The 25,047-nt window shown below is 63.6% G+C and overlaps 1 protein-coding gene across 1 annotated transcript in view; it reads left to right on the top strand.

Moving 5' to 3' along the window:
* SDK2 (sidekick cell adhesion molecule 2) overlaps nucleotides 1-25,047 on the top strand; it is a 47,194-nt gene that overhangs the window by 11,674 nt on the left and 10,473 nt on the right. The window contains exons 2-24 of the mRNA XM_021534176.3: nucleotides 7,566-7,725; nucleotides 15,201-15,307; nucleotides 16,371-16,518; nucleotides 17,577-17,710; nucleotides 18,614-18,725; nucleotides 18,933-19,123; nucleotides 19,769-19,852; nucleotides 19,922-20,116; nucleotides 20,289-20,405; nucleotides 20,499-20,666; nucleotides 20,836-20,938; nucleotides 21,138-21,314; nucleotides 21,400-21,536; nucleotides 21,688-21,835; nucleotides 21,904-22,044; nucleotides 22,128-22,309; nucleotides 22,522-22,637; nucleotides 23,255-23,450; nucleotides 23,592-23,690; nucleotides 24,123-24,314; nucleotides 24,404-24,525; nucleotides 24,602-24,711; nucleotides 24,829-24,979. Coding sequence (XP_021389851.2) covers nucleotides 7,566-7,725; nucleotides 15,201-15,307; nucleotides 16,371-16,518; nucleotides 17,577-17,710; nucleotides 18,614-18,725; nucleotides 18,933-19,123; nucleotides 19,769-19,852; nucleotides 19,922-20,116; nucleotides 20,289-20,405; nucleotides 20,499-20,666; nucleotides 20,836-20,938; nucleotides 21,138-21,314; nucleotides 21,400-21,536; nucleotides 21,688-21,835; nucleotides 21,904-22,044; nucleotides 22,128-22,309; nucleotides 22,522-22,637; nucleotides 23,255-23,450; nucleotides 23,592-23,690; nucleotides 24,123-24,314; nucleotides 24,404-24,525; nucleotides 24,602-24,711; nucleotides 24,829-24,979 — 3,290 coding nt within the window. The remainder of the gene's footprint in view (nucleotides 1-7,565; nucleotides 7,726-15,200; nucleotides 15,308-16,370; nucleotides 16,519-17,576; nucleotides 17,711-18,613; nucleotides 18,726-18,932; nucleotides 19,124-19,768; nucleotides 19,853-19,921; nucleotides 20,117-20,288; nucleotides 20,406-20,498; nucleotides 20,667-20,835; nucleotides 20,939-21,137; nucleotides 21,315-21,399; nucleotides 21,537-21,687; nucleotides 21,836-21,903; nucleotides 22,045-22,127; nucleotides 22,310-22,521; nucleotides 22,638-23,254; nucleotides 23,451-23,591; nucleotides 23,691-24,122; nucleotides 24,315-24,403; nucleotides 24,526-24,601; nucleotides 24,712-24,828; nucleotides 24,980-25,047) is intronic.

The raw sequence follows: 25,047 nt of genomic DNA, 5'->3' as shown, positions 1-25,047 counted from the left end.
AGTTTAAGCTCCAGCTCTGCAAATCCTGCGGTGTCACACGGGCGGGAGCCGTGCTCCGCTGAGCAGCTCCTCCAGGTTTGCATCTCCCTCAGCCTCCCCCTTAATCCAGTTACCACACCTCTGCAATCAGCTTACGGCGTGTAGGGAACCCCAAATCCCCTCCGAGGGAGGCGCAGGGAGCGGGCCAGTGCTGCTGGAGCTCTGGGCTCAGCCCAGCTCCTCGAGGCCAGCTCCAGCTCCCCTCCTTTGCCAGCCCTCCTGGGGTCACAGGCACCCTTTAGGGAGGTGTCCCCACATCCCCAGAGCTACCCATGACCCAAAATTCCTTTTTCCCGTGTCGGGGAGGTGCTGAAGCAGCCACACAAGTACGCAGGGGGTTGGCTGGAGATGAGCTGTGACCTGAGCCAGGGGACGGCGTGCCCATGCCCAGCAGCCCCTCGTGCTGCCCGTGCCCGTTCCCCACGGCGGAGCAGCAGCCCCCGGAGCCGGAGAGGCACCAGAGCAAGGACGGACGTGCTCCGGCAGCAAGGTCACCGCGGGGTGCGTGCTGGTGGCAGACGGCTGGAGGGCACTGGTGCCAGCCTCGGCGCCTCCCAGCTCTTCCCTCGTCACGGGCAGGGCGGGCACCGCGCCTGGCACGGCTCCGGGACGTGGCCGCTGCGAGATGCTGCAAGGGCGGCTTTACCCCAGCGATCCCGGCGGGGCTGGAGCCGGGGAAGGGGAGGCTGTCCTGGCTGCTCTGCCTCGGCCGAACCCCCCTTAGCTCCTTTTTGGTGGGGCTCCCCGCTGGCTCCTGGCCCGTGGTGCTGTGGGAGGGCCCAGCCCGAGCCCCCCGTGCCCATCTCAGCCCATCAGGGGGGCTGGGCCGCCTCTGCCAGGAGGGAAAATCACGTCTAGCATTGTTTTCCACATGGAAAAGGAGAAGGCTGGAACAGGAGCCGCAGGGAGCCATGTCCACGTCCCCCTCTGTCCCTGGGAACCCTGTGGGGTTGGGGAGCTGGCACCTCAGAGGAAGGGCTGGGGAGAAGGAGAACCTGGTGGGACAGGGATGGGGGCCGAGGCCGGGGGACTGCAGGGATGGTGTTCTCCAGCGTTCTGCGGAAACCAGAGCCCCGTGAGCTCACCGGTCCGGGAACTGACCCCCCAAAATCTGCACCGCGGCCCCGCTGCCTTCCCACACCGCAGCTCCGGCAGGACAACTTCCCACCGCGGCTCTCGGGGCACCGAACCCCTCCTAAATAATTCAGGAAGGCGAGTGCCGTCCGCAGGGGCTGCGGATAAACGCGGTAAATGGCTGAGAAATGGAGCGTGTCCTTCGGGAGCCACCTCCGCGCCGGTGGCCGGGCCCCTCCGCTCCCGGCTGGCCCCGGCGGCGGCTCCGGGCCGCGCAGGTACCGGGAGGAGGGGACGGGGCCGAGCCGCCGAGGCCGCCGGAGCAGCGGGAATTGCATTTCATGGCTGGCCAGGCTGGGATACCAAGCCGGCCCCGCGCGCCGGGCGCTTGCGGAGGAGATAAGATTTGATTAAGAAGGCTGCTATTAATTTATGGCAAGTACACTCACGGCAGCGGAGAGGTTGCTTTTAATTAATAGCCAGAAGGAGAGTTTTAAAGCTCTTGGTCTCAGTGGGGGGAGAAGGGAGGGAGGGGAAAGCAGGGAAGGAAGGGAACAAAGTAAGTTGGGAGGATTAATGGTCACATCTGCAATTATAAGTCTTTTTCTTAGTAAAAAGGGCAAAAAAACTCAGATCAAAAGACACGCTGTGGGTGGGGGTGTGTGGGGCAGCCGGGCTGGTCCCTGGGGTTGGGATGGGTGGGACTGTGCCGGGTGCCTTTGGCACAGCTCCATCCCCTCCTGGGGGGACAGGGGGACAGCAGGGGACAGCTGGGTGTCCCTGTGGCTGCTCCAGGACAGCTCTGCTGGGCTCAGCACCGAGGGCCGATGCTGGGAGGGATCTCGTGGAAGAAATTATTTATTGTGAGGGTGGAGGGACACGGGCACAGAGTGCCCAGAGCAGCTGTGGCTGCTCCATCCCTGGAAATGCCCAAGGCCAGGCTGGATGGGGCTGGGAGCAGCCTGGCACAGTGGAAGGTGTCCCTGCCATGGCAGGGGTGGCACTGGATGGATTCTCAGGATTTCCCCAACCCAAACCACTCTGGCCTTGGGTGGCTGTGCTTTTGGCTGTGGAGGTGATGGGATGAGGAGAATGGAGCCGTCCTGCCCTGCTGGGATCCCCAGGGAGGCTGCAGGGTGTGGCTCAGGTTGCTCTGCACCTGCCCAGGTGTTGGGAGGAGGGCGAGCAGGGCTCAGCCAAAGTTCCCAAACCACGCTGACTCATCCTTGGCTTCATCCTTGCGCCCCTCAGCCAGAGCCTTGTCCCCTCGGTCCCCTCGGTCCCCTCCTGGCAGCACCGTCACGCTCCGCGGCTCCCCAGGTGCCGGCAGCGCTCGGCATTTCAATTCCGTGTTTGCTTTTTGTGAAGGGGATGGAGCCGTTCTCAGGAATACTAATGGCTCTGGCAGCGCTGGGCAGAGCCTCCAATCCCCCTGCACCTGCCACCCGCCACCGGGGACCCCGGCAGGGCCCCGCCCGGGGACCCCGGGAGCAGCGGGGCCGTGCCCGGGCGTGGCGGTGCCTCCGTGCCCTCGGGGACACTTGGGCCATCGAATCGACCTGGTGGCTTTGCCAGCACCCACTGAAAAATGGATCCTTCCCCACCTCACCTGGAGTCTGACAAGCCGGGAATGGGATGTAGCCGAGGGGTGGCTGCGTGGGCAAGGATCCACTCGTCCCCAGGGCCACCGTGTCCCTGTCACCCCTTGGATGGCCGTGCAGGATCCCCTGGGGCCACCTCTCCTTGCGCCCAGATGAGGCCGTGACCCCACCGGGGTGCTCGGGGACACTCTGGTCCCCATGGGTGCTGATTTTGGGGCCCTGGGTGACGCTGCCCCCTCCCCAGCCCCCCCGGCCGTGGCGCGGCTGCGGCGGCGCCGGGGAACCGCGTGGTGAATATGTTCCACAAATGAATAATAAAAACAAAGGAAAATTACCTTCTTATTGAAACTCGTTTTATGAATAAAACAATTATTCTGGTAATTGAAAAAATGTGTCGTTAAATTAAATGCAGTGGTTCCTATTAAAATTTTAGTGGATTTCTCCTTCTCCTCTGTTTTTTTTCCCCCCTTTTTCCTTGCCTCCCTCCCTCCTGCCTCCGCTGGCGGCTAAAGGCTGGTAATTATAGCGGAGGGTTTCGCTTTCTCTTTATTGTTTTTTAATCTCTTCGTGCTGCGGAGCCAGCGAGAGCCTGATGCCGAAGAGATTTAGTTCCATCTCCCCGTGCTGGGGGCGGGGAACGTGGTGGGAGCTGCTCGATGGCAGGGCCAGGTGGCCGCGCCACCGCTCCTGGAGGGTTGGCACCCTCTTCCCTGGGCTGGCATCCTCCTTTGCAGGCTGGCACCCTCCTTTTTGGGTGGTGATGCCCCGGCAAGGATGGGGGAGCCCTGGGAGATGCGGGGGGAGCAGGGACACGGCTCTGTCCCCTCTCTGTGGTGCGGGTGGGGTGTGGGCAGTGCAGTGGGCACTTCCCAGGGCTGCACTGGCCACATCCTGGTGGGACCAGAGAAGGGTTGTTGGGAAGGAGAAGGAGATGGAGTTGTTTTCCCTGAGGCAGGTGCTGGTCGCTGGTGTTGGCTGGGCTCTGTTGGCTACCTGGGGCCCGCAGCTGAAGGTGGGCTGGGTCCAGGACGGGCACCGGCTCCCTTGGGATCCTTGGTGCATGCTGCTGAATCGTGGCAGCCGGCAGGAACGGGCTGGTCGCCTTCCGTGGGCCAGCTGGGCAGGGCAGGGCTGGGTGTCACCCCTGTCCCCAACGGGGGCTGAACACAAGCAGCCCTGGGGACTGCGCTGTCCCCTGGATGTGGCACCAGGCAGGAGGGGACCCGGCTGTCGCACAAGCCGCTGCTGGCCGGGGGGACCCGAGGAACTGGGTCTCCTGCCCCCATCCCCATCTTGCCTCTGCGAGGGAGCAGGAGGGGGCCGCACCCCCGTGCCCGCCGCCCCCCTGCCAGCAGCTGCCAGGCAGAGCCGTGCCCTCGGCAGCCACTCCGGGATTCCTCCGGGCTTAAAACTCCCCGTCCCTTGCCATCAAGAGGGATTTGAAGCCGGAGAGAGGGGAGCTTAGTTCCCAGCTCGCCCATTAGGGCCGGGAATTAGGATCCATTACGGCTCTTTCGGGAGCCCTGCCCTACATCCGCGCTCCAAAGCCCCGCCGGCCCCGATGTAACTAAAGTGCCGCGGTCCTGATCCCATTAGGCAGGATCAGCGCCGTGCCAGGGCCTGGCATTACACTGGCACCGTCAGGGCAGGGAGAGCTGCCATGTCCCTGTCCCTGTCCCCCTTCCCTGCTGCCAGCCCTCGGGATCCCACCCGCCGGCTCAGCCCCGAGGGCACGGAGTGGACAGAGGGGCTTGGTGGCACCTTTGGCTGTGGGGCACAGCGCTGGCGTGCCGGGGGTGGCACAGGAGCTGCGCGGGGTCCCGTGCCGCCGGCAGAGGTGCAGATGTTCCCGGAGACGCCCCTCGCTGCCGCCTGTGTTTGGAAAGTGATGAATTTCTGCACCAACTAATTAGCCTCTAATTAGCAAGCGGAGTGTAAACAGTCACAACAGATGGGGGAGAGGCGGAATGAGCGGTAATGACCCTTCGTCGGGGGGCACGGGGCTGTCACCCACCGGGAGCCCTCCCCCTGGGCCGGGGCAATGGCAGCTCCCATCCGTGGTGACATGGTGACAGCTCCACGAGCCTGGCTTTGGTGGTGCCAGGGCCTGTCAGGGAGGGTGGTGTCCCCAGGGAGCAGAGCTGGGATGGGTGCTGCAGCTGCAGAGGGAAACTGAGGCTGGGGGGCTGCAGAAGGGGCTGGTGATGAAAGGGACAGCCTGGCTCTGCGCTGGGGCCTCCCGCTCTTCTCCCCCTCCAAGAGCTGGTGTGGGCATCCCCTGGGAGCACCAGGAACGCCTGGGCTTGTCCCTGGAGGCCCCTCTGGAGACCTGGAATCAGCGAGCCGCGTTCCCTCCCTGCATCCCTCCTCTCTGGCCACCCTTGGCACTGGGCTGCGCTCCCTGGAGGGGCACGGGAGGAATCCCAGGAGGATGAGGAGGATCCCGCGTAAGCTCGGTGCCACCTTCACCCCTCACAGGGGACCCCAGGACCCCCATCCCTGCTGTCCCCTGCCGGGGTTGGGCTGGGTTTGCCTTTCTGGGGGCGCGGGAGGGGCCGGGCCGGGCCGGCCGCTGTGCCCTTGGCGGGCGGATCCCCACGGAACGATCCGATCCGATCCGAGTGGAGTTAGGAGCCGCCTCTCCTCCTCTGCGCCGTTTTTCACCCCTTAATGCAGAACAGATGGCTCGGCCGCTTCAAAGCGTGATGAGCCTTAGCTGCTTAAAATCAAATTAGGATGGATGCAAACGGCAGGCGGGCCCAGGGGAAGGTGCACCGGCAGCACCCTGCTTCCCAAACGCTTCCCAAACGCTTCCCAAACGCCTCCTGGACACCTCCTGGACACCTCCCAGGCGTTGGCTGCTGGCTGAGTGCAGGGTGGGCACTGGGCACGCCAGGTCTCGGTTCCACTGTGCCCTTGGAGCACTCAGCCGGGCCCTGGCAGCACAGCCTGGTGGTCCTGAGGGATCAGAATTCCAGCACAGCCTGGTGGTCCTGAGGGACCAGCATTCCCTGGGGATCAGCATTCCCTGGGGATCAGCATTCCCTGGGGCCCGTTGTGCCATGCTTGGATGCTCCCTGGAGCTGCATTGTGCCCAGCGGATGCCAGCCTGGTGCACGGCTCATTTACTGGGCTCATGCAGGAGGTGTTTGGATCCAGAGCTGCCATCTGGCTGTGCCACCTCCCCATCTGGGCACGGCCATAATCCCAAAGCCTCCAGGGTGGCGTGGGAGATGCCCCGGCCTTGCAGGTCAAGCTCTGCCGTGGTGGGGACATGTGTGGCCACCGCCGTGCACAGGTGACACAGATCCTGCTCTGGGGTGTTCCTGAGCCCTGTGGCACCTGTGTTCCCACTCCTGGGGCACCCTGAGGGCTGCAGGGCTGTCCTGAGCTCCCCAGGCCTGGGAACAGCGTGGCCATGGGTCAGGCTGGCAGCAGTGGTGCCAAACCCACAGCCAGGGCACCGAATGGGCACCACCCTGCCCCTGCCACCCAGGATGTGCTGGGCTGCCATGCCCTGATGCCCCAATGTCCGGATCCATCCCGGATCTGAGGCAGGGACACCAGGATCGGTGAGGGCTGCCCCTTCCAGCTGGCGCTGCTGAAGGTCAGAGAGGAAGATTAAATTAATGAGCCACAAGCTGCTCCTTCCCTTCCTAATGACTCGCCTGGCACCCAGCACCACCGTACCCTCCCCTTTGCCAGGCAGGATGGTGTAAACCCACTGGGCATTTCCATGTGGGTGTGTGGGAGCCAGGACCGAGGAGTGACCCCAGTGCAGCTCTGGGGGTGCCTCTGGCTCCCACAAATTCCTGCCACACCCCCAGGGTGATGGGCACTGCCTTGGTGCTGCTCACAGGGATCCACGGCAGGAATTCAGCTCGAGCAGACGAGAAAGCAAAGCCCTACCCCAAAGAAAAAACCCAGAGCTGTGATTGAACGTGCACTTGAAAGCTGCTGGGGAATATGAATGTGCCTTTGAAGTAAAAGGGCTTCCATTTGTTAAGCAGAAAATGGAGCTGTGTGGTTCGATTTATAGTTTTACTTAGCAAATAAAACAGGAGAGGAGTAAGTGGTTCTGCCTCGCTCGGCTCGCAGCCCCTCCGCCCCTTCACCCCCCGAGTTAAAAGCTCGGAGACGCTACAAAGGGAGCCGGGAATAAAACAAAGAAGCAGCTTAGATAAACCTGCAGCGGGCTGAGCCCTTGTGGATGGGCTGCTGGAAAGGTTCAGGGAGGGACAAGGGACGGGGAAGGGGGCTGGGTGGCCTGGCTGGGACGGGGAGGGGGCTGCGGGGTGATGGTGATGCCAACGGAGCCACGGAATGCTTTGGGTTGGAAGGGACCTTAAAGATCATTTTGTTCCGTGCCCTGCCAGGGGCGGGGGCAGCAGTGCTGGCTGCTCCGTGGGGCTGGTGGCATGTGGGGCCCTACAGTAAAAACGTGGCAAAGCCAGGATGCAGGGAAGAAAGGATGATGTCTGGCTCCAGATCAGAAGGCTGAAGGATTGCTTTATTAAAACTATACTATATTACGTTAATATACTATTTAAAGAGATACTATCCTATTCTACGTACTTACTTCTTATTTACCTAACTAACAAACCTGTGACTGTCTGCTGAGAGTCCAGCACAGCTGGATCCATTGGTCACTGACCCCAAACAACTTCACCAGAACCCAACCCAGCCATCCCTGCAGGTAAACAACCTCCGCACCACATCCCACATGGGGAAAACAAAGGAGCTGAGATAAAGATTTTCTCTTCTCTCTGTGCTTCTCCTGCGAGACAGAATGATGTCTGTGTGCAGAGAATGTGTCGCAGGGAATGATCCCTCTCCCTCCTCTCTCCACAGACGATGTCTCCCCGTACTTCAAGACGGAGCCGGTGCGGAGCCAGGTGCACCTGGAGGGGAACCGGCTGGTGCTGACCTGCATGGCCGAGGGCAGCTGGCCCCTGGAGTTCAAGTGGCTGCACAACAGCCAGGAGCTCACCAAGTTCTCCCTGGAGTACCGGTGAGTCTGCCTCGGCAGGGGCTGGCAGTGCCCATCCCTGGAGGTGGCACTCCGAGCGCTGGGCTGGGGACACGGTGGGGATTGGGCACAGCTGGGACACGATGACCTTGGAGGTCTTTTGCAGCCTCGGTGACTCTGGATTCCGAGTCCTCCCGAGCATCCGTGGCAAATCCCGCCCGTCGTGCTGCTCCCTGGCAGTGCCGGTGCCAGGGCTGCCATCCTGGCAGGCGGCACAGGCAGCCCTTGGCAGCCCGCGAGCCGTGGCTCTGTTTGCAGAGCAAACGGGACTTTAAGCAGGTCAGCAGCGGGGAGGTGTTTGCACAAGCGGATTAACACCTCAACACTGCGGCTCACAGCCCCCGGGGCTCCCTGGGAGCAGCCAGAGGGAAGGGGCAAGGCAGGTTGGTGAGGGAGAGCCCAGCCCCGTGTGCCCGCTGATCCTGGCACACTTGGAGATGGCCTCTGAATCAAGGCGGGCACCTCTCGCCGTCTCCTCTGAGCGTGTGTGTCGTCCTCTGTGTTTTAATCAATAATTCAGGTTGAGACAAGCCGTTCCCCCTTTCCAGGCATCGAATCCAGGGGCTTCGTGTTGCTGTAGCAACGCGGGGCTGCTCCGGGATGCCGGGAGCGCAGGGAGCGGCCGGGTGCCGTGCTGGGATCCTGGAGCCCGGCCCTCCTTGGGGACTGTCCCCTCCCGAGCCGTGCTGGCGGCAGCTCTGCAATGCCCTGAGTCCCTGGCTGTGGGCTGGGCCACCCTTGTCAAGGTGTGGAAGTTCAGAGACCTGTTGAGCCGCACAGTTCCCACTCCTGTTGGGAATGCAGCTCTTTCCCAGGCGGGAGAAAGGAGTCAGGACCTTGATCCCGGACCCTGCTCTGCCCTGGGAGCGGGTTGGGGTGCCTGGGGCTCACCTCCAAACCCAGACCGGGCATTCTGCCTTCTTTTCCTGAGTTTCTCCTGGGTTTGAGCCGTGCCTCAGCTGACCCTTCAGCAGGAGAGGGCCCAGCAGTGGGGACTGATGCAGGATTCCAGGCAGCTCCGCATCCCCGCATCCCTGCTCCGAGGTGACTCCCCTCCCCTGGAGCCCTCAGCTCCAGCATCCAGGCAGAAAGGATTAAGGAAGGAAGCGAGAAACCAACCAAACAAACACGTGGGGAAAACCCAAACAAACGCAGCGCAGCCAATGGAGCAGAGAAGCCACCGTGCAAATCCCTGCTGGGCTGCCCTGGAACCTGCCAGCGTCCCTTGGCTCTGCCCGCGGCTCCGTGGGGATTTGGAGCGTGGAGATGAGGCTTTGGCTGTCTCGCCTGGCACTGGAGGCTGCTGGTGAGAAGGCGAAGGACCAAAATTAGTTATGATGGGCAGAAATTGAATTTTAATAGAGCTGTCGGTGGCGCGGAGCCAGCCCGCTCAGGCAGTGGGAAGGTTGTAATTAAAAGTTAACGAGTTTAGAAACGGAGTAATCCTTGGAGAGGGGAGGACTGGTGCTGATGGCCGGGGAGGCCCAGGGATGTTCTTGGCCACCTGGGGCCGGGGGTGGCTCTGGGTTTGGGGTGCACCAGTCCCTCCCAGCTCGCTGCTGCCGTGTCCCCAGGTCCAGGGACAGGAGGACATTGCCCAGAGCCCGGCTGTGCCCACGAGGAAGGCTTTGGAGAGGAGCAGGGGCTGTGCCCAGGGACCAGCTGGGCTCGGTGGCATCACCTCATGATTCCCAGCCAGGCTTGGTGGCATCAGCTCACGGTTCCCAGCCTGGTTTAGTGGCTTCACCTCGTGGTTCCCAGCCAGGGCTGTGTCTCCAAGCATTCCATCCTCATCATCCTCACTGCTGCTCCCCAGCCCCGCTCCTGAGCAGGGCATCCCTCGGGCTGCAGTGGCGCTCCTGCATTTCCCATTTTGGGGGCTGTGGGCAGGGGCTCGCTGTCCCCCCGGCCCGCCGCACTCGGTGCTCGCGGTGTCGGAGGAGCTCACGCCGTGTTTCCAGGGAAGGAGCCGCTCTCCCGGTTTGGCAGCGTTTCCATGGCGACCGCCCTTTCCTTCCCGCAGCGGTGCCGCCGCCACCGGAGCGGCTCTCGGCGTCCTCCGAGGGCCGGGAGGGCACCGGGCTCGGCCGGTCCCGGGCCCCGAGCCGGGCGGGGCCGCGGCGGTGCCCGTGCGTGGAGCGATCCCTCGGGAGCATCCCTGGGGAGCGCGGCGGGATCGCTCGGCGCTCTGAGCATGTGGAGCCAACCCCCCCCCAGGAGCATCCCAGGGGATTCGGTGTGATGGGGGATCCAGAAGGACTCCAGGGGAGCAGCCCGGGGCTGTGTGCTTGCGGAGCCACCCCCGGGGGCTGTGGGAGGCTGGGCACCAGCCTGGCTCTGTGTGTGACCGTGGGCTCATCCCCCCGAGCGTCCCTGGGGATGGAGCACCCAGCCTGGCTCCACGAGCAGGCAGAGCTGTCTTCCCTCAGGAGGGTCCTGGGGGATGGAGCAGGATGAGCGACCCCCGAGGGACTGAGCAGCAGCCTGGCTCTGTGTGTGTGTGTGTGTGTGTGGGATGTCCATCCCTGGGATTTTTGGGGCTCAGGGATCAGCCTGGCTCCGTGTGTGTGTGTGTGTGTGTGGGATGTCCATCCCTGGGATTTTTGGGGGCTCAGGGATCAGCCTGGCTCTGTGTGTGTGTGGGATGTCCTCCCCTGGTAGCAGCCCTGGGATTTTTGGGGCTCAGGGATCAGCCTGGCTCCGTGTGTGTGTGTGTGTGGGATGTCCTCCCCTGGGAGCATCCCTGGGATTTTTGGGGCTCAGGGATCAGCCTGGCTCCGTGTGTGTGTTTGGGGGGAGATGTCCTCCCCTGGGAGCATCCCTGGGATTTTTGGGGCTCAGGGATCAGCCTGGCTCCGTGTGTACCCACGGACCTGTGATCCCAGGGACATTCCTGCTGGCTGGGATGGGATCAGGGACCACCTGCCTTCCCCTCTCCTTGCTGCCCCATTCCCTGCCGCTGGCATGGGCTGCACGAGGCCGTTTTCCCGCGGGATCCCTGCTGCCTCCTGCGCCAGGGGCTGCAGGGACACCCCTCCCATGCCCCCTGAGGTGGCAGCAGGCTGGGTGCCCACGCACTCGGGTGCCCTGGCCCAGCTCTGGTTTTGCCTCCGGGATCTCTCCAGTGCCGGGCTCTCCGGAGCTGCTCGTATGAGGAATCACAACATGCAAATCAGGCAGCTTGATGTCTTTAATGAAATCCTCGGAAGGAAAGCACTTCTCTGGTGAATTGAGGATATTTATTTCTCATACAAGAAATTTAACATGCAGATTAGTTGGGTCTGGTAATTTATCACATGAGATTGTCCTATTAAAGGCTGCATCGAGTCCTGCTGCCTTTGGAAATTACCTTACACATAGATTACCTCTGGACAGACTCCCATCCGTAGAGATGCATCTTATGACTCCTAAATCAGCCCTCGTGCCTCTCCTCGTGGCCTCCACAGCTGGTGCAGGAGTCCAGCAGCTACCGAAGGATTCCCTGCCTCCTCTCAAGAGCCCAGATGCCCTTTGCTGGAGCTTGGAACAGTGTAATTCCTTCTCGGACTCCGGCTGGCTTTGCCCCAGCTCCCCTCTGCCAAGCAGGGCTGGCACAGCTGAGGCAGCCCTGGGGTGGGTTTTCCAGCACGTGGTGTCTCTGATCCATCTCCTTCCAGGATCCTTTCTGTGTGGCCTCACCGAGATTTGGGGTTCTTTCAACCCCTGCTCCTCCCTGGGCTATTTTGGGGTGTCCCCCAGGGGTGCAGGGACACAACTGGCTGAGCACGCAGCACTCTGCCTTTATGGCCTGGTGAGGATCCAAAATGTTTAATGCCCAGAGTTTGTCCCCAAAATCTGTAAAATACAGAGCCAGGAGCCTCTGAAAATCCCAGACCTGGGGCAAACAGGATGGATCATCCCAGGATTCCTGCTGGGATCTCAGCCTGTGCTGCTGCCCGCTGGGAGCTCCTCCCTGCTCTGGTGGGCCCAGCTCCTTGCCAGCCCAGGTGTGAAGCCCATCCCCCTGCCTTGGGGAGCTAATTACCATGCAATGAATTAATTAATGGCACCTGAAGAACACTGGAAGGGTTGCATCCAGGCTGGGTGGGAGCTCAGCGGGGCTTTCCTGGTTCTCGTGGCTCCAGCCTGGTCTGTGCCACCTTTGGCACCACCGCGGGTGGCAAAGGCCCAGGAGTGCTGGGGAGGAGCATGGGGGGTGGATTTTCCTGGGAATGCTTGTGCTGGGGAGGCTCCTGCCTGTCTCTGTGCCTTGTTTGGAGCTTTGGGGACACTTGAATGTTGGCATGAGGAGCCGTGGGCGCAGGGCAGTGGTGCCAGGGCTGGCAGGAGGCAGCGGAGGGAATCTCCCTGCTGGGATCCTGGGGAGGACAGGGGAGTGTCAGAGCAGGAGATGCCACCGGAGCTGGGAGGTGGCCAAGCTCGTGCTTAGCAATGCACCAAAGCCCTCCGGATGCCGCAACACGGATCGAGGCTCGCTCCGTCCCTGCTCTGCAGGAAGGAGGCTGATTAATACACGGGCATTAATTATTAAATGGCTCATTGTTCTGGCAGGGCCAATTGAGGCAGCGATTTACGGGGCTGCCAATTCCCACGGCCGAGGGAAAACACTCCGGGCAGGAGGAGAGGCAAGGGCCACGTGGATCCAAAGAGAGTCTGCTGCAATCGGGAGCTAATTGAGATCCAATAGCCCAGTTAAGCGGGGCTGATGGAGCTCCGGGGGGGTGCCCGCAGCCTCATCGAGCGCTGGCCCCGGAGCAGGGGCCGGGACACGGCTCGGATGCTTCGAGTCGTTAAACCTCCGCTAAGTGTGTTTTAATGCTCACTTGACATTTCATTATCCCACAGTAACTGTTCAAACACACGTCCCCTCCAGAATTAATTAGTCGTTATACAGGATATTAATCAAAGGGGACTGTGCCAGCGTGCTTCCATCCCAAATCCGATCCAGCTGTTGCCGTTACTGGGCGGCATGGGAAGAACCTCACAGATTCCTGCGCTCTTCTGGCTTTCAATTTGATGGATCAAATCCTTTGGCTGCTGCTTTTCCCGGCCCTTCTCCACCCCCTCAATCTAAGAATAATTCGGCAGCGTCAGCCCCACGCTCCTCGGCAGCCCTACAATAACAGAGGCACGGCAGCAGCCGGGGCTGGGCACGGCTGTGCCGGAGCATGGCAGCGGTCCTGCGGGGTGGCACGGCCGGGAGTTGGGCACGCCGCTGGGGGGGTCAGGGATGGACGGATGGATGGACGGACGGACAGGTTGTCGTTCCCAGCATGCAGCCATCCATCTGTCAGACAGATCCGCTGCCAAAGCTGCTGCTGCAAAGCCGCCGGTCCCCCGGCACGGGGCTCCTGCCCGCGGAGCCCCCTCCTGACCCCGGGGCTGAGCGGGGCGCAGCCGCTTCCTGCCGGGGCCGTGCGGGTCAGGGCTCGCTGTGGAAGGGCTTGAAGGGCTTTTCCCCGCGGACCGTGCCCTGTCAAGCTCTGTCTTCTCAGAGAAGCCAAACAAACCCCTGGAACAGCGGAGTCAGCAGCGAGGGCTGCGCCGGGAGCTGGGCCAGCTTCACCTCCGTCCCGGCTGGAGCGGGGGCGATGGGCAAACCCCCCCGGCCGGGCACCGGCAGCGGTCCCAGCCGGAGGAGCGGCTTCCTCGCCTGGAACAATGGCTCTGGAACGCCTGGCCACGGAGCTGTGGCACAAACCGGGGGTGGGGTGGCACCCCCCGCTCCTGCCCGCAGCGCATCCCCTGCGAGGGGGTGACATTGGGGGTGAAATCAATTCCCGTCCCCGCCTGGCCAGGAGTGATGGGGGAAGGAAATCGAACCCGAGCGGTCTCGGATAAAAGGCTCGCTGGAAGGCGAGCGGAGAGAACAAAGTCTGTGCTGGTTTGGTTGATGACTGCAGGCTGGGCTGCGCCGGGAATTGATTTCCTTTCTCCGGGCTATTTTCAGCTGCTGAGGTGTGTGTGGAAGCGCTGCCGCTTCAATAACTCCTCCAGCTCCCGTGTGTGGGGACCAGGCCCCCTTAATTGGATCTGCTGGAGTGTCCTGGGCCGGGGGACACGGCTGCCTGTGTCCCTGGAGGTGTCCTGCCTGTGGGGACATCGTGCTGCCAGGGCTGTGCGCTGTCACCCGCTCTGAGTCCCTGCGCTGGTGGCTTTGCCTTGTCCCCATCCAGAGTGAGGGTCTGGAGGGGACACGGCAGCGAGGACGCGGATCCGTCTGGGGCCACACGTGTCCCTGTGCTGCTCCGTGTCCATCCAGCCATCCCTCCACGGGCGTGCGTGTGCTCGGGAGTCACGGTGTGATTTATTAACGAGGACACCGCAAGGAGAGCGGGCCCATTACTCCTGGCGTCTGCAGCCCTTCCTGACAGCTCCGTGGAATTGAAATATCTTATTTAAAGCCTCTGGGGAGCATTTTTAAATATCAGCCGTGACACTCAAGGACTCGTTCCCAAAGGGCACCGTCCCTCCCTTCCTCCCGCGGGGACGGGTGACCCCGGCACGCCGCGTGGGTGGGCGGCTGGCTGGGTGGCACCGCGGGTTTGGTGCCAGCCCCGCCGTGCCCGCCTCGTCCCCGCGGTGCCGCCGGGCGAGGAGGGACCCCCGTGTCCCCCGGCACCCTCTGCCGTGCGGGGAGCCGGCCGCGGGGCCCCGCTGCGCTGCCGGCACCGGGAGCGCGCTCCTCGGCTCTTATGAAAGTTTAATTTACGCCCGGTTCTCAGAAGAGCAAACAAAGCTCTGCCGAAAGAGCCCGCGGCGGGTTTTAACGCAAGATTAGATTTTGGGCAAGGAGGGATGAGCTTGTTTAATTTATTCCCTCTCTGCTTGATCTCGCGGCGCTCCCGTTGGGGACGGCGATGCTGCAGCCCTGCCCGGGCCGGGGGCTCCCCGGCTGTTTGGGGGGATGACACAGGAGCCCCGGGGCCGGGGGCTGCCCGGGGAGCTCCGGTGGCAGCAGGGGCCGGCCTGGGGACCGCGGCGGTGCTCGGGGGGCGGTGGAGCGGAGATGCGCTGATTTCCTTTATCTCCTCACCGGCTGCTGGCGCTGATAAGGGCCGGCTGGGGGTGATAAGGGGGCTCAGCCGGGTTCGTCGGAGCCGCTCCCAGGTGCAGCCGGGTGACCCCAGCAGACCGCAGCGTCGCTGCTGGGGCTGCGGCAGGGCTCAGGACAGCGGCTCCCAGCCCCTGCACCGGCAGGTGACAGTCACCGGCTGGTGCACAGTGGAAGCACCTCCAGTGCGGGTGGCAGCGAGGGACACTGGGGTGTCCCCCAGCCTGCACACACGTCCACGCACATCCCATCCATGCAGTGCGTGCGCCTCCGGCAGCAGCTCCTCGGGATGGGAGCTCCTGGCACACGTGCAGTAAATCGGAGGCTGCGCAGGGCCTGCAGCCTCTCCGGGAGCTGTGACAGTGGCACGGGTGTCCCCTCACTGCCGATACCCCTCCCGCAGGTACATGATCACCTCGCTGGACCGCACCCACGCCGGCTTCTACCGCTGCATCGTCCGCAACCGCATGGGAGCGCTGCTGCAGCGCCAGACCGAGGTGCAGGTGGCCTGTAAGTGACCGCCCTGCTCCCTGGGGACCGCAGGGGGACACCCAGCTCCGGCGCTGCGGGACAGCTCTGGGCGTGCTGCCACTCCTGGCCAGCACGTGCGAGCCTGCAGCACCCTGGGGTGACCTGGCAGGGACATCGGAGCATCCCTGGGGTGGTGCAGGGCAGGGGCATCGGAGCATCCCTGGGGTGACCTGGCAGGGACATCGGAGCATCCCTGGGGTGACGCTGGGCAGGGACATCGGAGTATCCCTGGGCTGGTGCAGGGCAGGGACATCGGAGCATCCCTGGGGTGACCTGGCAGGGACATTGGAGCATCCCTGAGGCCATGACAGGAGGGAATGCCTGGAGCATCCCTGGGGTGATTTAAGGAGGAGATGAGAGTGCTGAGGCCTGCGATGGCGGCTCTCTCCCCCAAAAGGGACCTGTCCCTCTCTGTCACTCCTTGCCTTGGGGATATCCCCAGTCCCATACCCATAAACACCTCCTGAGGAGCAGTGACAAATCAGGAGGATAATGAGAAATTAATAAGGCAGCTGTGCTAACAACTAATGATAATGGCAAAGTCGTTAAAAAAGGATTCTTTACATGTTTTTAATTACAGCAATTAAGGAAGTCAATAAAAATCCCCTGTCCCACCCCCTCCTCCATGGCCCCCGCTTCCCTCAGTCTCCCACAACCGCTGCGTGCTTCCAGCCTGGGAATGGCAGGGTGGGATGAAGGCGGCCGTGCCACATCTCGTCCCTGGAGTCAGGGCCGTGCCGCGATGCTCCTGGCACGGGGACATGCCGTGGGGAAGGGGGAGAAGCTGGGGAGCCCCGGGCCGGTCCCCCTGCTGTGGCTGCAGCCTGCCAGCGGTGGGGAACAACCAAGGGATGGATGCAGGGAGGGATCACCGGGAGCAGCCGGTGGGATCCGAGCCAGCCCAGGAGGGGACCAGGAGCAGCCCCTCACAGCATCCCCCGAGGAGCCCACCGCCCAGAGCCCGTCCTGCTGCCCAGCCTGCCCGGCCTGCAGCCCTGGCACGCCCCCGGGCCCTGGCACGGCTCTCCGCCCTGCTCTGCAGACATGGGCAGCTTCGAGGACAGCGAGGCGCAGCAGAGCGTGTCCCACGGGGAGGCGGCCGTCATCCGTGCGCCCCGCATCGCCAGCTTCCCGCAGCCGCAGGTCACCTGGTTCCGGGATGGACGGAAAATCTCCCCCAGCAGCCGCGTGTGAGCACCCCAGGATCGCGCAGGGTCCCCCTGGAGCCCCCCCCCAGGATCCCCCAGGGCCCCCCTGGAAACTCCCCCAGGGTCCCTCTGGAAAGCCCCCCCAGGATCCCCCAGGGTCCCCCTGGAACCCCCCCAGGATCCCCCTGGAACCCTCTGGAATCCCCAGGATCCCCCAGGATCCCCCAGGGTCCCCCTTGAACCCCCCCCAGGATCCCCCTGGAACCCCCCCCAGGATCCCCCTGGATCCCTCTGAAACCCCCCCAGGATCCCCCTGGAACCCCCCCCAGGATCCCCCTGGAACCCCCCCAGGATCCCCCTGGATCCCTCTGAAACCCCCCCAGGATCCCCCTGGAACCCCCTGGAGCCCCCCCCAGGATCCCCCAGTATCCCCCTGGAACCCCCTGGAACACTCAGGATCCCCCAGGATCCCCCCCAGCATCCCGGGGGCTGCGTTTCCCCCCATCCCCACTCTAAGGATGTTGAACCAACATCTGGAGCGCGTTGTGCTAAAACCCAGGGACAGGCTCGGTGACTAATGGCTCTGTTTGTCACCAGAGAAAGGGATTTCTGAACAAAAAAATGAAAGCAAGAGGGAGGAAGGCGGGGGAGAGGGTGGGACAGAGCCAGACACGGCGCACACGCGTGTGCCAGGTGTCCCCACGGAGCTGTGGCAGATCCCGGTGCTGCCAGCCCCAGCCGGCAGGAATTGAATTTGTAACCCCCATTATGCAGGAATTGAACTGGTCGCCTTTCCATTTGCAAAGCGGGATTGAGGAGATAAAACTCCTTTATCTCATATTTAATGGTAAAAAAAAACATATCCCCCACAGCATTTTATGTTTCCAGCAGATTAGATTGTTCCAATAAGTAAAAAATGAAAAAAAAAAAGTGAAATCCTTGGAATCTGCGCCGTCCTGTGGGCTCTGCTTGGACAGAGGGGTGCAGGGCTTGGTCCCCCCATCCTGGGGCTGACACTGGGGGGAGGCTGGGGGTCGCACGTGGGTGCTGGGTGGGCAGGGAGGGTCCCAGCTCAGTGGGTTCACACCCTCTCCTCCCAGAGCCATCACGCTGGAGAACACCCTGGTCATCCTGTCCACGGTGGCGCCGGACGCGGGGCGTTACTACGTGCAGGCGGTGAATGACAAGAACGGCGACAACAAGACGAGCCAGCCCATCACCCTGACCGTGGCCAGTGAGTGTGGGGGGCACAGGCTCCCTCCCCCCAACCTCTGCCTCACCCCAAAATTCAATTTGCAGTAAATCTCTTCGGAGGCTCCGGCTTCTGCTGACTTAACAGTTCGGCCGCCTCAGAATTTATTTAGGCTCTGCTGGCTGTGCTCAGGCGCTGGTGTGGCACAGGCAGAGCTCCTGCTCCAGCTGCATCTGCCCTGCCCGGGATGGGCTGTGCCATGGAGGCTGCAGTGTCACCCCGTGGACACCCCCCACCCCTGGCCGTGTCCCCCTGCCAGCTCCTGGTGCTCTGGAGCAGCCCCTGCCTTGGGCCCACTTCTGTGGCTCCATCCCTCCAGTTCCTTTGGGCCCCCCAAGACTTCCCAGGGTCCCCCAGCCCATTTGGGTGGTGACAGCCCATCCCATGGGACACGCCCTGAAGCGCCATCAGTCCTGTCACGCTCTCCCCATCTCCCCTCCTGCTGCCCCACAGGGTTAGGATGGGTTACCCCTGGCTGGCTGCCTGTCTCCCATCCCCATGAATCTGTTTTCCTGTCCCCTGGCATCCTGGAGCTCCATAAACATCTCGGGGCCCTGTTTATGGATTCAGCTCTATCAGCAGCTTTCGAGCCGATCGCGTTTTTACAGCGCCTACACGAGGGTTTTTATTGTTGCCATCATTTTGCTTCATGGACTCCCTGCCCCCTCCTCCCTGCTGCCACCAGCCTGGTGGCCCTGCCCAGGCGTGCCGGGGGTCCCACAGCTTAGGGACACCTGGGAAGGCACCCTGATGCCACCAGGTCCCTGTCACCTTTGTCTCCTCCAAGGAGCAGCCGGTGATTTGGGTGCCCTCTCTGGGGACACCTCTCTGGGGACAACTCTCTGGGGGTGCTCATGGCTGTCCCTCTGGCCTGCTCCTCCCCAGACGTGGGTGGCCCTGCTGATCCCATCGCACCCACCATCATTGTCCCACCCAAGAACACCAGCGTGGTGGCCGGGACCTCGGAGGTGACCATGGAGTGCGTGGCCAACGCCAGGTGAGCCGTGGGGTGGGGATGAGGATGGGGAATCTCCCTGGTGGCATTGCCCAGCCTCGGCGCTGGGGGCTCCTAAATCTGTTCCCACCGCACTCCTGGAACCTGCGGGATGGAGGGAGGTCCCTTCCCACCCGAGTCCTGCGGGATGGAGGCAGGTGGATCCTCCAGGGAAGCTGGAGCCGGCTCTTGACACACCCTGGCCCCCAGGCCGCTGATCAAGCTGCACATCATCTGGAAGAAGGACGGGGCGCCCGTGTCCAGCGGGATCAGCGACTACAGCCGCCGGCTGACCATCCTGCACCCCACTCTGAGGGACAGCGGCTTCTACGAGTGCGAGGCTGTGCTGCGCAGCAGCAGCGTCCCCGCCGTGACTGCCGGCGCCTTCCTGGCTGTGCTGGGTGAGCTCCTGCCCCTGCTGGGCTGTCTCCTGCCATGGGCAGCTCCCTGTCCCTGCTGGGTGAGCTCCTGTCCATGGGCACTTCCCTGGCTGTGCTGGGTGAGCTCCTGTCCTTGCTGGGCTATCTCCTGCCATGGGCACCTCCCTAGCTGTGCTGGGTGAGCTCCTGCCCCTGCTGGGTTATCTCCTGCCATGGGCACCTCCCTGTGCCTGCTGGGTGAGCTCCTGCCCATGCTGGGTGAGCTCCTACTATGGGCACCTTCCCGTCCGTGCTGTCTGAGCTCCTGCCCATGCTGGGTGAGCTCCTGTCCATGGGCACCTCTCTGTGCCTGCTGGGTGGGCTACTGTCCATGGGCACCTCCCTGTCTGTGCTGGGTTATCTTCTGCCATGGGCACCTTCCTGTCCATGCACCCCCTGTGCCTGCTGGGTGAGCTCTGGTCCCTGCTGGGTTATCTCCTACCATGGGCACCTTCCCGTCCCTGCTGGGTGAGCTCCTGCCCACGAGCAGCCCAGACCACGCGTGCCATGAGCTGGGGTGGGCTCAGCCCCGGGGCAGGGATGGGGGGTGACAGGAGGGGCCCTGGTCAGCCCAAGGACCCTGGGGAGAGGCTCTGTCCCCGTTCCTATTCCTGGTTCCCTCGGCAGAGCCCCCGCAGTTCGTCAGGGAGCCGGAGAGACACATCACGGCCGAGATGGAGAAGGTGGTGGCCATCCCCTGCCAAGCCAAGGGTGAGCTGCTCCCCGGCCCCCTCCGCGTGCTGCCGCCAGCCCGTGCCTGACGTGGCCGTACCCGTGCAGGTGTCCCCCCTCCCGAGATGGCCTGGTACAAGGACGCTGCCCTCCTGCAGCTGGAGAAGCTGTCCCGCTTCCAGCTGCTGGAGGACGGCAGCCTGCAGATCAGCGGGCTGCTCCCCGACGACACCGGGATGTTCCAGTGCTTCGCCCGCAACGCGGCCGGCGAGGTGCAGACCACCACCTACCTGGCCGTGACCAGTAGGTGCCACCCCCCTTGCCCTGGAGGTGCCCTGCCTGCGTGGTGGGCGGGACGCGCTTCTAGATGAGTCCCTCAAGGGGCTTGGGGACCCCAGGATACTCTTCTGGGTCAGGTCCAGGCCGGGCACAGGGAGGGAATTGAGGGGGGGCTGTGCACCTCTGTGCCCCGCAGGCATCGCCCCCAACATCACGCGGGGTCCCCAGGACAGCACGGTGATCGACGGCATGTCCGTGGTCCTCAACTGCGAGACCTCGGGGGCGCCGCGCCCGGCCATCACCTGGCAGAAAGGTAAAAGGGGCTGGGGACGCGCCTGTCCCCACTGCCCCGGGGCTCGGTGACCACCACGGCGGCGGCACTGACGGGGCTCCGCCGTGTCCCCAGGGGAGCGGGTCCTGGCCAGCGGCTCGGTGCAGCTGCCGCGCTTCACCCTGCTGGAGTCGGGCAGCCTCCTGCTGAGCCCCGCGCACCTGCCCGACGCCGGCACCTACACCTGCCTGGCCACCAACTCCCGCGGCGTGGACGAGGCCTCGGCAGACCTGGTGGTCTGGGGTAAGGGACTCCCGGCGGGGCCGGGGAAGGGAGGGACCCTGCGCGGCTCCAGGCAAAGCCCAGCTGCTGTGGGATGGAGCTCTCTGGGGATGGGCGCTGGGTTTTGTGGGTGCGGGTCCCTGCCGGTGCCACCCCCGCAGTGCCAATGGGTCATTGTGTCCCCCCTCAGCAAGGACACGTATCACGGACCCGCCGCAGGACCAGAGCGTCATCAAGGGCACCAAGGCTGTCATGAGCTGCGGGGTCACCCATGACCCCAGCGTGGACGTCAGGTATGTGAGAGGGTCGGGGAGTCCAGGCACCCCCCGGCTGCCCACCCGGCTGCTGTCACCGCCGTCCTGGGGAGGAAGATGGGGGTCCCTTCCTCAGCCCCGCGCCGGTGGTCCTGCAGTGCCACCTGGTGCCCTGCGGCGGCGAGCCCCGGTCCCCTCCGGGGCTGGGGGCCCAGCACACCTGGCTCCCCCTGCACAGGTACGTCTGGGAGAAGGACGGGGCACCGCTGGGCCCCGAGAACGGCCCCCGGGTGCGCCTGGACGAGGCGGGCACCCTGCACATCTCCCAGACCTGGTCGGGTGACATCGGCACCTACACCTGCAAGGTGATCTCGGCCGGGGGCAACGACTCGCGCAGCGCCCACCTCCGTGTCCGGTGAGACCCCCCCCCCCTCATCCCACCGGCACCCCCGCCTGGGGCTGTGCCCCCTCCCTCCTTCCCCCCTAACCCCCCTGTCCAGGCAGCTCCCCCACGCCCCCGAGAGCCCCGTGGCCGCGCTGAGCCCGCAGGAGAAACGGGCCATCAACCTCACCTGGGCCAAGCCCTTCGACGGCAACAGCCCCCTGCTCCGCTACGTCGTGGAGGTCTCCGAGAACAGTAAGGGGCTGCTGCCACCCCCCGGTGCTGCTGGCACTGGGAGATGTCCCCAGCGTCACCCTGGTGCAGGGAATGCTGCGGGGAGCTTGGGGCGGGGGGTCCCCAGTGTCCTGCAGGTCAGGTCCCCACCCTGCTGTCCCCTCTTCCCCAGACGCGCCCTGGACCGTGCTGCTGGCCAGCGTGGACCCCGAGGTGACATCGGTGACGGTGCGGGGCTTGGTCCCCGCTCGCTCCTACCAGTTCCGCCTGTGCGCTGTCAATGACGTGGGCAGGGGACAGTTCAGCAAGGACACGGAGAGGTGAGTCCCGCCCGGGGGTCCTGGGGGCACTGGTGACCCCGGGTGCTCAGCCTGCCCTGTCCCTGCAGGGTGTCCCTGCCCGAGGAGCCGCCCTCTGCACCCCCCCAGAACGTCATCGCCAGCGGCCGCACCAACCAGTCCATCATGATCCAGTGGCAGCCGCCCCCCGAGAGCCACCAGAACGGGGTCCTCAAGGGCTACATCATCCGGTAGGTGCCAGCGGGGGTGCCCAGGGGTCCCAAACACGGTGCTGCTGGGGACAGTGGCAGCTCTGATGGCTCCTGGTGCCCAGGTACTGCCTGGCCGGGCTGCCCGTGGGGTACCAGTTCAAGAACATCACCAACGCCGAGGTCAACAACCTCCTCCTGGAGGACCTCATCATCTGGACCAACTACGAGATCGAGGTGGCCGCCTACAACAGCGCCGGCCTGGGGGTCTACAGCATGAAGGTGACGGAGTGGACCCTGCAGGGAGGTAGGCAGGGACAATCGGGGTGGGCAGGGGCTTGCTGGGCACCCCGGCAGCAACAGGCGGTGCCGTTGGGGTGGTGGGGGGGGAGGCAGAGGATGAGTGTGGAGGTCCCAGGGGGATGGGGTGTGCTGGGCAGGGATGAGCCGGGGCTGGCACCCAGCTGATGGAAGGGACCTCGTGAGCTGTCCCTGTGAGCTGTCCCTTCATCCCGGCAGTGCCCACGGTGCCTCCAGGGAATGTGCAGGCTGAGGCCACCAACTCCACCACCATCCGCTTCACCTGGAACCCCCCCAGCCCCCAGTTCATCAACGGCATCAACCAGGGCTACAAGGTGAGGGTGATTCCCAAAGCCAGAACGGCTTGTGGAGAAAACTTGGTCAAGCTTCACAAACCGTCTTGGCTCCTCCTCACCGAAATCCTGGATTTTAATTGGCTCTCTCCTGACTGTTAAAATAATATTTACTGTTATTTAACACTTGCATGGGCTTGGAGTCTCCCATGCTCTGTAATTAATTTCAAGTTGCAATTAATTCAAATTTACATTAATGAAATTGAATTAAAACATTAAACTTGTGTCTTAATCCACTCGAAAGAAGTTCGGGAATTTAATTGCCGCTGAACGAGATAACCAGCGTGAGCAGGATATTTAACATTCTTATTAAACGCCACTTAGTATTTTTGATTAGTATTTTTAGGGCCTAATTAGTGTTTAATTAAGTTGCTAGAGGCTATCTTGCACAATACCAATTAAATGCCCAGCCATCCCTCCTGGATGCGGGCAAGGGGGGATCCCATTATCGATGGAGTTAATCACAGCTCCGTAAGCAGCGCTGGCACAGGCGCCGCACTGTTAATTGATCGTTAATCAAGGCCGAATTAATAAGAGGAGGCCGGAGAGATGGCGTTTGTGGCACCGGGAACCTCCGTGCCCACTCCTTTCTCGCGCAGCTCATCGCCTGGGAGCCGGAGCACGAGGACGAGGCCACGGTGGTGACGGTGCGGCCCAACTTCCAGGACAGCGTGCACGTGGGCTTGGTGGCGGGGCTGCGCAAGTTCACCGAGTACTTCACCTCGGTGCTGTGCTTCACCACGCCCGGGGACGGCCCGCGCAGCCCGCCCCAGCTGGTGCGCACCCACGAGGACGGTACGGGGAGGCCCCGAGCCCCTCGGGATGGACCCCCCGGCTCCGGCCGAGGCGAGCCCCCTCCCTGCTCGCTCCTCGCGGGGGTCCCGTGGGTGCCGAGGGATCCTGAGCTGGGTGCTGAGTCTGGGTGGTTTTGGGCAGTGCCTGGCCCCGTGGGACACCTCAGCTTCAGTGACATCCTGGATACGTCGCTGAAGGTCAGCTGGCAGGAGCCGCTGGAGAAGAACGGAATCCTGACGGGTAAGGGAGCAGCTGCAGGTACCGGCGGTGTCATCGGTCCCTTTGTCACCCCACAGCATCTCCCCCTTTTCCTGTCCCATTCCCGCTCTGCAGCGTTGTCCCGTGTCCCACTGCCACCCCGCAGTGTCACTCACGTGTCCTCTTCCTCCCCCACGGCATCTCCCCTTTGTCCTGTCTCCTCCCCACCCCACAGCTTCTCCCACGCTGTCCCCATGCAGCCCCCAGGGTGGGCAACACAGGGGTGACACTGCAGGGGTGGCACTGCAGGGTGACGCTGCAGGGGTGACTCTGTAAGGATGAAACTGCAGGGGTGACGCTGCAGGGGTGGCACTGCAGGGTGACGCTGCAGGGGTGACGCTGCAGGGGTGACGCTGCAGGGGTGACACTGTAAGGGTGACACTGCAGGGGTGACACTGCAGGGCTGCATTCCAGGGTACCGGATCTCGTGGGAGGAGTACAACCGCACCAACACGCGGGTGACACACTACCTGCCCAATGTCACCCTGGAGTACCGCGTCACCGGCCTCACCGCCCTCACCACCTACACCATCGAGGTGGCCGCCATGACCTCCAAGGGACAGGGACAGGTCTCCTCCTCCACCATCTCCTCAGGGGTCCCCCCAGGTGAGCACGGTGGTGCTGGGGTGCTGCAGGGCTGTGCGCGGTGCTGTGGGCAAGCGGCCGGTGCCATCCACGCTGCCCTGTCCCCACAGAGCTCCCCGGTGCCCCCACCAACCTGGGCATCTCCAACATTGGCCCCCGCTCCGTCACCATCCAGTTTCGCCCCGGTTACGATGGCAAAACCTCCATCTCCCGCTGGCAGGTGGAGGCACAGGTACAGGGTGCTCGGGAAGGGGGTCAGGGGGTGTTTGGGGCCAGCTCAGCCCCCTCACCCCGCTGCCATGCCACAGGTGGGCCAGAACGGCGAGGCTGGCGAGTGGGGGCTCGTGCACCAGCTGGCCAACGAGCCCGACAGCCGCTCCATGGAGGTGCCCAACCTGAAGCCCTACACCTACTACAGGCGAGTGCCAGGGCGGTGCCCCGGTGCCATCCCTGGGTCCCCCCCCGTGACCCCCTCATTGTCCCCCCCAGGCGATGGAGCCCTCTTCCCCACACCGTGACCCCCCTCTCCTCTCAGTTTCCGCATGCGGCAGGTGAACATCGTGGGCACCAGCCCCCCCAGCCTGCCCTCCCGCAGGATCCAGACCCTCCAAGCCCCCCCGGACATGGCCCCTGCCAACGTCACGCTGAGGACGGCCAGCGAGACCAGCCTGTGGCTGCGCTGGATGGTGAGGGGGGTCAGGGGGTCTGCGCTTGCGTGGGCTGAAGGGGGATGGAGCTGGGGGACATCAGGAGT

This window comes from Lonchura striata, chromosome 19 (assembly GCF_046129695.1).
Source record: "Lonchura striata isolate bLonStr1 chromosome 19, bLonStr1.mat, whole genome shotgun sequence".
In the NCBI taxonomy this organism is placed as follows: Eukaryota; Metazoa; Chordata; class Aves; order Passeriformes; family Estrildidae; genus Lonchura; species Lonchura striata.
Note: the sequence above shows the minus strand (reverse complement) of the source record. Positions and strands in the feature narration are given on the sequence as shown.